The sequence below is a fragment of the Mesitornis unicolor genome, unplaced genomic scaffold, assembly GCF_000695765.1.
Source record: "Mesitornis unicolor isolate BGI_N332 unplaced genomic scaffold, ASM69576v1 scaffold18917, whole genome shotgun sequence".
Classification (NCBI taxonomy): Eukaryota; Metazoa; Chordata; class Aves; order Mesitornithiformes; family Mesitornithidae; genus Mesitornis; species Mesitornis unicolor.
Genome location: NW_010194533.1, coordinates 4,297 through 14,552, shown reverse-complemented (window position 1 = coordinate 14,552; position 10,256 = coordinate 4,297). Strand labels below are relative to the sequence as shown.

The window sequence follows — 10,256 nt, the reverse complement described above, 5'->3', positions numbered from 1 at the left end:
AACCAAACCTCCAAAACACAACTGTTGCTGAGTTCTACTCCAATCCTTCCAGCAATGGCAGCTTTACCAGTACCTCATGAGTACAGCACAGTTAAGACTTTCCTCTGTCCTTTGAATAAAAGCCAGAAGCTGATGAGCTTTATAAATACTGCTGCCTAGAGAAAGTTTCATTCCTCATCCTTGATTATTGTTACCTCAAAAACATTTCAGTCTAGACAGGTTAGCCACAGCAAATCCTCAGCAAATTTGCAAAGTACATTGCAGAAGTTCCTTTTTAATCTACTCAGAAAAAACCATGCAATAATTCCATTTGATCTGAAATGTATTTGATATCATTCGACTGTCTACAAAAAAAGTCTAACTTCACAGTTTATACCACAGAACATAGTTTACTGTAAAGTATATAGGAAAAATGCTTCAAATATTACTTACTCAAATAAGAGACACCTTACACTCTTTGTGTTTGTTGTTCCTCAGAAAGACTTAAAAACAATGCAGCTGCACTATTTATAAAACTCTACCAATATTCCTAATAAATAAATATAATTTCAAACAAACTTATTGAATTTGCAGATTTCAAAGCAGCTTCTCATACCTCTGTGTTTGAATAATAGGTATTCCACGATGACCGTAATGATTCTTGTCCTCCAATATCCCACATTAAGAAATGAGTGTTTTTCACCACTATTTCTTCTACATTGCTTCCTATGGTTGGAGAAGTATGAACCACTTCATTCATTAGGCTAAAGGAAACAATATCACACCATAAAAACCAGCCAGTAAAATCCACAGGGCTTGTCACAGCTCAATTGTAATAAATTTGTTATAGAAAAAGTAAATATGGGTAACTGATTAAGAAAAAAGAAGATTAAAAACCTAGACATATTTGAAAAAGCTATACAGTTGATTTTTTATAGAAATTAATTAAATATTCAAGAGCAGGTCTTTAGTAAAAAATTTAGTTCAATCTGAATTTGGACTAAAAACTGTGGTTGACAAAGTTCTAGGGTGCTTTTGGAGCAGAGACTGTAGACATGCTTGTAGACAACGACGACGAAAAATAACTGTATAAAAGGCTTATAACAAAAGGATAAGAATCGGCAATTTAAGAAGCTTCTCTTTTCATAGGACATTCTTTAACAGATACTTAAAATGTACTTGTTTCAAAATAGAAGCTGCTATTCTGAAGATCCCAAATAAGGGGAACACTAAACTGTGCAAAATATAAAACAGAATATAATTTCATCAGAGCACTCAATTTACTAACTCAGTATTAAAATAAATTCCAAAGGACTGTTTGTTTTACATAGCTAAATATTTCTCAGTTCTACCTTTAAGCTTTTTCAAAAGGAAAACATTTTAGGAGAAAGGTTTTTTGGACAACATCCTCTGCTGCCTTCACATCCAAATATATGCATGGTAATTTGGCTACACCCTTCTCCTTTTCCACAATTACAATAATTGTGTCCATAATCTTGAACTTATCCTAAATAGTCTTGTAATGCTAGTAAGATATTGGTGCCATGCTGCTATTGAAAATGCTTACAGTAGGACCTAGGCAAGATGAAATACTCTTTTGAGGAACCATACATGACAAATTTGGAATTAGGAAACATTTGGAAACATTTATGGATTTTTGCAGAGTAGCTAGAATTTCCATTAATTTAAAAATCACTTTCTTCTTTGCAGTTCTTGGCAACAGGATTATTTCTACGCTTACAAATACAGGCTTTGATGGCAAAAGAATTTGCAGTTCACTTTGTGCTTGTATTTACAATTTTGTTATTCAATTTACAGTTAAGTCAAGGAACTGCAGTGTTTTAAACCTGATCTTTTAGCTACTTTGTTTAGAACTACTTGTACTATTAATGCACAAACTGTGATCTAGAACCCTAGAGATTCCTCCAGGTTGCAAAGCTAATTTTTCAATGATTAAACAGTGACAAATACCAAAATGTAAACAGAAAAACAAAATAGTTCATATACTTACAATTGGTAAAGAATAGTAGTCTTTCCAGCATTATCAAGTCCCACTATGATTACTTTGTGCTCTGCATATACACAAAATAGACAAGAATAAATTAGTGGAAACAGCAGTAATTATAATTCTTGCTAAACACTTTTCCTTAATGAAGGAAGCAACTGCTTGTCTGTCTTATTTCAATAGCTTACACAGAATACTGATGACTTCAGGACAGACAAAAAAAAAAGCCCCTGAAAAAAAAATGAACGACAAACCTTCATCTTCTCTTAAGACTACAGTCTCAGGAAAAGTCAGTACTGGAAGTCTTCATAAAGAAATGGTTACTAACATGATTACTTCATTTAAAAAGTCTAGTTTTAGAAAGAAAAGTACTTTGAAAAAATGTAACTCATAGGAGCGAATAATCTTAAGGACATGACCAAACATCCAAAGACCGCACAAAACATTAGCCTAAGATTCAAGGCTCAATAATAACCATTTGTTAAGGGACCACCATGATTTGCGCAGTAAAAAATAACAGGAAACTGTATTTTGAATAGATCACAAATTCCAATGTTGCAATTTCTAAACTGAAAAGCCATAGAATGACAAAATGGTCGAGGCTGTAAGACACTTCTGGAAATCATCTGGTCTAACACCTTTGCTCAACCAGGGCCACCTAGAACCAGTTGCCCAGGACTATGTCCAGATGACTTTTGAGCATCTGCAAAGATGGAGATTTCACAACCTACCAAGGCAGCATATGCCAGTGCTCAGTCACCCTCATAACGAAAAACAGTGTTTCCTGATGTTCAGGGGGAATCTCCTGTGTTTCACTTTGTGCCCATTGCCTCTGGTCCTGTCACCGGGCACCAGTGAGACAAGTCTGGCTCTGTCCACTTTGTGCCCTCCCTTCAGGTATTTGTATAGATTAGCAAGATCCCCTTCTGAGCCTTTTCTTCTCCAGGCTAAAAAGTCACAGCTCCCTCAGCCTTTTCTCATATGTGAGATGCTCCAGTTCCTTAATCATCCGTGTGGCCCACTGCTGGACTCTCGCCAGTATGTCCATGTCTCTCTTATTGAGGAGCCTGCGACTGGACACACTACTCCAGGTGAGGCCTCAGCAGCACTGAGCAGAAGGGAAAGATCAGCTCCCTTAACCTGCTGGAACACCCAGCTTATAGAATACAAATCTTACAATTGCTGTAATGCTGTTTTTCCAGTCATAAGGGAAACAAAACCAAGCAAAAAAACAAACAAACAACAACAAACCTCAGAACTTATATGCTTCTCTGTAGCTAATTCTTCTTAAAATTTCAAGTACAGCAGCACAGCCAATTAGAATGGTGGTTCTTTTGGTACACATACAAAGTTAAAAGATACTGATCGGCTTACTGACAAGAAAACAAAACACTCGAGAACAGAGAATTTACAGACGGATTCCAGAAGTAAAAATTGCATGAAAAGTCTATGGACAGGCTCACTTTTTAAGGGGAAATATTTAAAATTCTAGGGCATTTATTTCAAAGCAAAACATGGTTCACAACTTAAAGATTTCCTCTAAAATATCACAATTAATCTACAAGACTAATGACATATTACTAAAAGGTCAGAAGATCTATCATAAATATCAAATTGGTGGGGTTTTGCTCACAGGTGGGTGGTATAAGGAAGAATTAAAGTGGGCGGTGGTGTGTGTGTGGGTTTTCTTAATCTATTTATATGTAATAACCTAGGTCTTTTCATACTTAAAGTGATTTTAATAAAACAATCTCTTGCTTGGGACTTTTAGAAGTTTTGCTATGTGGTAACAGCCCTAACAAATGTTGAAATTATTTCCTTGTAACAGTTCTCTCACTACTGCATCCTGCCAACACATTCTAAGCAAAGAACTTTTCCTGGCCTTAAACCCTATAATACTTTTAGCCACTGAGCAGCTGCATTAAGTAATTAATAACTTTTCCCCATACATGAATGGTATGAAATACACTTTCCTTTCAACTCTAATAAACCATACCACATAGCTAGACTGTCCACCTCTTCTTCAAATTCAGTTAAGTTTAAAGGGCTTTCAAAGTTTAAACACATATTTTCAAAACAGTAACTACTGTCTGGAAGAAGATTAATCTACTTCTACAACTTTCTGTTTGAGTTATTTTCAAGGAGGAAAAGAAAAGGAATTCCAGTCAGGCATTACATTGCTCCTTCCCACCTTCGCATCAGAATACCGAGTCTTAGGAATGAACAAGAATTGAGATGACCATTTTTGAAAACCACTAAAGGCATAGCTTATCTGTGTTATTCCATAGTCAAATGGTATTCTATATGGTAACTGAATAAGCACGAGAAACAGTCACACAAATGTTAATTAATGTTGATTTGGGGATGAAAGTAATAATATGAAAGCATAGGTATTTCATACAAATAGCAGTTTCCACCTTTTCTTAATGGCAGTTGTTTTCACAACTGTCATGTAAGGTAATAGAAAACTCTTCATTTAGAAATTCAAATTCTGAATGTTTGTGTTTAGTTTTATTAGATTACAGAATTTTTACTTATATATGTGCATTAGAGGAAAAACATGTGAACCTAAAAACTGCCAAACTAAAGCAGAAAAAAATTTTAGCAAGACAAGTACTTGTTTAGAAGAGCACCTAGTAGAAGATAGATACTACATTTTAGAGAAAGGACAATTATGGAGTAAATCATAGGCAGTGATTTATGCTTATATTTGTGTTCTGTACTTACAGACTAACCCAAGTTTCTCCCTTTCACTGGCTGGTATTCAAACTCAGATTGGGTTGCATTCATTAATACCTTTCCAGTCCATCATGTTCTTGGCAAAGGAAGAAGAAAATCCATAATAGAGTTGCCAGAGCAGAAGAGCAGAGTCTTTACAAATCAGATAGAAAGAGGGGGAAAAAATAAGTACAAAAAATAAGCATATGAAGTGGGGGGGGGGGGAAGAGTATTAGACTACTGTTTAAAAGAATCCAAAGAACTCTGTTATATCAACCATTCCTGGCAATCTGTTTAAAAAAAAATAATAATTTAAAAAAAAAATATATATGGCACTGTCAAAAAATTCTCTGGCAGTCATTACAAAATGATAGAACTGTGAAGATGATCTTCTTGCAGATGTTAGAAGGAAGACAAAATATGCTCTTCTTTTTACTTACTATTCTATGTTCCTCCATGGCAAAAGGACCCAAACCTGAAGATCCAATTCTCACAACTTTGCCCTTTCCTCTTTCTAATTTGCAAAAATTAAAAAAAAAAAACCAAAAAAATAACAAAACAAAAACCAACAGAAATATTTCTAAATAATATAATGATAAGCAAAGCTCACTTCCAACATACTTGAAGTAAGAAATCAATACTGGAAAGGGCACTGCTACTTTTCAGGCGGTGAAACAGAAAATCCACATCTAGTTTCAAAGAACAATAACCCTGGAGGCTTCAAGGCTGAAGACAGAATGCAGATAGAAGTTTGCTAAAGAGGAGGCAGGAGAAATAGCATTTTACTGAACTTCAAAGACATTTCAACACAAGGATTCATTCTGCATGCTAAAAGCTGCCTTAGAGTCTTCTTTTAAACACAGAAGAACTGGTTAAATACATATTTTATTTCCAGGCTTGATTGCAAGAAAGTAACTTTTAGTAGTCACTGGAACCATACAGTTTCGCAGATAATGGTCTCTGCTAACCTGACCGTACAGCCTGGGAACTGTCAACAAGCCTAAGTAAACTGCGGAGTTACAGAAGTTCAAACACCTTGACTTAGAGCTTACTATTATTTTTCTTACAGCAGTTTATTTTAACACCTATAGCATTTATTTCAGAGTAACCCGGAAGACTCTGAATGACAAGCATTCAAAAAAAATTAAAATACAGATTTGTGAACTTCTTAAAGAACTCTATGAGCCACGCACACATACACACAAAGGAATAAGGTAGTGACAACTGTCAGTTGCCTGCAGGAGGGTTGCTGACATTAACTTCTGTTTTTTTCCTTACAGTTTCTTTAAGAGTAATCTCGATAGTATTGATGGAATTATAAGTCAAGCAAGTTTTATTCAGCTATGTGTTAACACAGGTAATAAGTTAGTTGCACCACTAATTCATATTACTACATGTTGCTTAGAAGACTGTACCACTTCAGTACTGAATCACTCAGGTGATTAAGCAGATCATTTTCAAAGTCTGATTTTTTTTTTAAACATACTTTTCATTCTTTTCAAAACAAGTGTAAATTCAATCTAAACTTATGACACTTTATGATGACTTTAAATGGCTCCAATGCAAAACATTTTGCATGAAAACAATATTTGCGCAATGTGTTTTGTCAACTTCAAAAAGAAGAAAAAATAATCAGGAAGCCATCAGTAAGTCACTTAGGAAAAAAAAAAGACAAAAAAATCTATTTTTAAGACAATTGTTTCTCTTAGAAGTAAAGGATCTCTATTTCAGTTTGCATTGTTCAATTACTACTCCATTAAGAGACTATATTGATAGCTAAAATACACAGAAATGCTTATCTGAAAAGGCACAGAGATCAGAAAAAAAGATTAAATAAGGCCCTCGAACAGTTTTGACCACTACCACCACCACTACACAAACAAAAACAGCCACTGTTTAAAGCCTACTGCCAAACTCAAACTGGAAATGAACCCTTCCAAACACATCCACAGAATGAAATTGATATTCCCAGATGGACTGTGCTCAGGGCAGAGACCGTTAGCTTCCCTCCTCTCCAAGTCATTGACTCACAGATCAGCATAGGTATCGCCCAGTTTCCTTAAACTGCTCTGCACTGCAGCTTTTCTTCATAATCCCACATGCCAGATTTGGAGAGTAGAAGGTACAGTGCAATGGAAAAGCAAGTGCATTCTGCTAGAGGAGCAGGAAAAAAGAGCTTTACCCTTCTATAAGTTCCCATCACAGGTCAAAGCCACACAGTACTTAACTTTATCTTAAACCTAGATTTTCCACCATGACCCAGACTGCGTTTGCCAAAATGGGCTGAACCAACCAAAACCATTTCTGCTGCATGTACAGCATGCTGAAACAGAACAAGAGACAGATTTGACTCCCTGGTAGAAACACACAGATGCTACCCAAGTCATAGGGCTATAACAGTTGAATACAAATAGTAAGAAACACTGCTGGAAGAGGTCAGTAGATAACATTAGTCAACAGACACTTATCACTGAACGCCTTTACAAACAGATTAGGTCAAGTCTCTCAACCTTCCTTCCAGTACCTCCTCCTTATGATTGGAAAGGATCATAAGGGAATCAAATTGCAAGAGTAGTAAAGAAGATGTGTAAATTAATAAAATCTCATTCAGTGCTTTAGTAGGATCTAAGGAACCTTCATTACAAGGTTTTCCTACCAGGCAGAAGTCACTTGAATTAACTCAATTTTCTGTACATCCTGCCCTTACTCTGACTGCACTGAATCCTGAGGCTCAAAAATGCATGGGGTTTATTTTAAGATCTCAGGTATCTTAAGCATTTTTCAGGAAGCTACCAACATACCTTCCTCCTGCGAGTTAACTGTATTAGCTCTCCAGCAGATATTTTTTTAACGTTGTCCAGACATTATTGATCAAATACCTTTCAGATTTGGCATTTTCAGCTCAGCTTTTATTCACATCTATGTAAAGCAAAACTGCAGCACACAATTTCACAATCAAGTGAAATGCCAGTGATTTCCTGTTCTGTATCTTCTAGCATTTAGGCACACCTCCTCCCCCATGCTCTGCTTGATGGAAGACAGATGGCACTTTCTAAATCTTTGTTTTGTTTAACCTTTAATCTTCCCAGTATCAAGTGCTTCAGACTATCAACACAACCCACACCAGCCATGATGAACCGATGATATGCTCCACACACATTGGGATCTATTTGCATCTTTTGAATATCCCCTCTAGATAGTCGAAACCATTGTGCAGGCTACTGTGCTAGTCTGCTCAAGAAGCAGTTTAATGGGGCAGTCTACGAATCCTCAGATAAACTGTCTAGATCTGATAGAACTGTAAGAGCAACCAAAACCAACTCAGTAATTACTATCCTGTATTATTATTATTATTTAGAGGAAAATAGTAATGTAATGAGAGAATAATTTCCCACTAGATGGGTCAAAAATTTATATTTGAAGAGAATATTCTAGGGTGGAATTTCAATTTTAGCCATGAAAAGAAACTCACTTTCTTCTCTATGGTCAACAGAAGAAGAGAGGGGGTAAACTAAACCAAACCAAACCAACTAAAGAAAGAACCCCAGCAACAAAACAAGATCAGAATATGCCCCTGAAGCCTCTCATTGGGATAAAAGCCAAATGTATTTAATGGTAGTGCTTCATTTATCTTATCTGTGATACTAATTATCATTAACATTTGAAATGCACAAGGAGTAACTTTCCTTTCAGTAACACAGAGTAACAAAGACCTGTTTTCCACTGATGAAATGGAATCAATGTAATCTGATGTTGTCATGTACTAACAAAAAACCAAAGAGAAACTAAAACAACCAGACTGCATCTCTTGCTTCCTTCCTAAAAATAATATTGACATTGTAAGGTACCATACAGACCAACACTAAAAGCCACCAGAAGTTATCTCCTGATCAGTTCTCTGCTCATAGACATCTCTTCAGAGTCATTCACAGAAGGAATGGAGTCACAGATCACAGTATTTGATGTTTATAAATATTTAAAGGGTGAGTGTCACGAGGATGGAGCCAGGCTCTTCTCGGTGACAAACAATGATAGGACAAGCGGTAATGGGCACAAGCTGGAACACAGCTTAAATTTGAGAAGAAACTTCTTCTCAGTGAGGGTGACAGAGCACTGGAACAGGCTGCCCAGAGAGGCTGTGGAGTCTCCTTCTCTGGAGACATTCAAAACCCGCCTGGACGCCTTCCTGTGTAACGTCATCTAGGTGTTCCTGCTCCGGCAGGGGGATTGGACTAGATGATCTTTCGAGGTCCCTTCCAATCCCTAATGTTCTGTGATTCTGTGAATGTACTTAACAGTTTTCTTGTAAACAGGGGGAACTATGAATCTTACCAAATAGGTTTTCCAGTTCAGAAAAATAAGACTCTTTAAATCAACAACAAATTCAGACGACTCTGTTAGAAGACTTCAGGAACGATACAGTGGGATAGTGTACATGGGGTAAAGACAAGTGCTCTGGATCTTCCTCCCACTCCCATCCCATGAAAAGACAGTTTGATACATGGATGTCATTATGTACACACTGAGACTTTGCTCTGCTATTTACAGAATGAGAATGAGTTATGTGCACTGACAGTGAGAAGACCATTAAAGGGACACTAGGTGTACCTGCCTCCCACAACTTGCAAAATTGTATTGGCAACAAAGTGTTACACAAAAAAGCTTAACTACATTTTTAATAACTTTAAAGTGGGAATGCAGCATGCATTTGGAAACCTGATGACAGAACAATTCAACTCTAACATCAGTTTGCCTGCTCCAAACTCTGGGCCTTAAGGAAAAGCAACGCAAAGAACAAATACCTTGACTATTTTATTTTCTAACAAAAGAAAGATAGATAAACAAGACTCATTAAAATAAGCGCACTTACAGATAAAACATGATTTTCTATCTTTATTATAACTGAATAAATCTGAGCTAAAGGTGGTGGCAGCCACAAGTTTTGAACTCTGGATTAGAGCATGAGTCGTTATAGTGAGGCTGGGTGCACCAGGCAGGAGAGAAGGGAAAGCTATCCCCTATATGACCTTTTTATTCTTGGCTAGAGAACTGATTTTCTTGGGTCACTAACAGTACTTAGCTAGCATCTTTGCCAAAACACAAACTGATCTTTACCTCAAAGGTCCAAGGACAAGTTTGGTGGTTTGTTTTTTTAATTGATACTGAAGACAAAAATCGCATGCTTTTAATAGCAAACCCCAACTTAAAAACGGAGGGTCTGCAAAGACAAACTAAGACCTTCATTGCTCATCAGAGCTTCAGGCACTACAACGGTGAAAAACATGTCTGAGGCAGCAGGCATGCGAACACCACCACACGAAGTCGGGAGCACGTCGCTTAAGGGGTGCCCGGGATAAACGAAGTGTGGGGAGCGGCCAGGGAAGCAGGGGGAGAGGAGGAGACCACCTCCGCCACAGAAACAAAGCGACTCCGAGCATGAGGCGCCGCGAAACCAGTGCTCAAGGCGCTGCAGAAACAAAAGCCCAACTTTTGCCTGGGCGCGCCCTCAGGGGAAGCCCGACGACCCGAGCCGGCCCCCAGTCTCCGACGGCTG

General features: G+C 37.2%; 1 protein-coding gene across 1 annotated transcript; it reads right to left on the bottom strand.

Moving 5' to 3' along the window:
* Positions 1–595: 595 nt before the first annotated feature.
* Positions 596–10,004, bottom strand: LOC104543278 (ADP-ribosylation factor-like protein 5B; the record flags this gene model as incomplete). Its single annotated transcript, XM_010187851.1, has 3 exons — positions 9,935–10,004; positions 1,991–2,051; positions 596–743 (listed from the first exon to the last, which is right to left on the bottom strand). Coding segments are annotated over exons 1-3 (279 nt in total), but the record flags the coding sequence as incomplete, so codon positions are not given.
* Between the last annotated feature and the right edge of the window lie 252 nt (positions 10,005–10,256).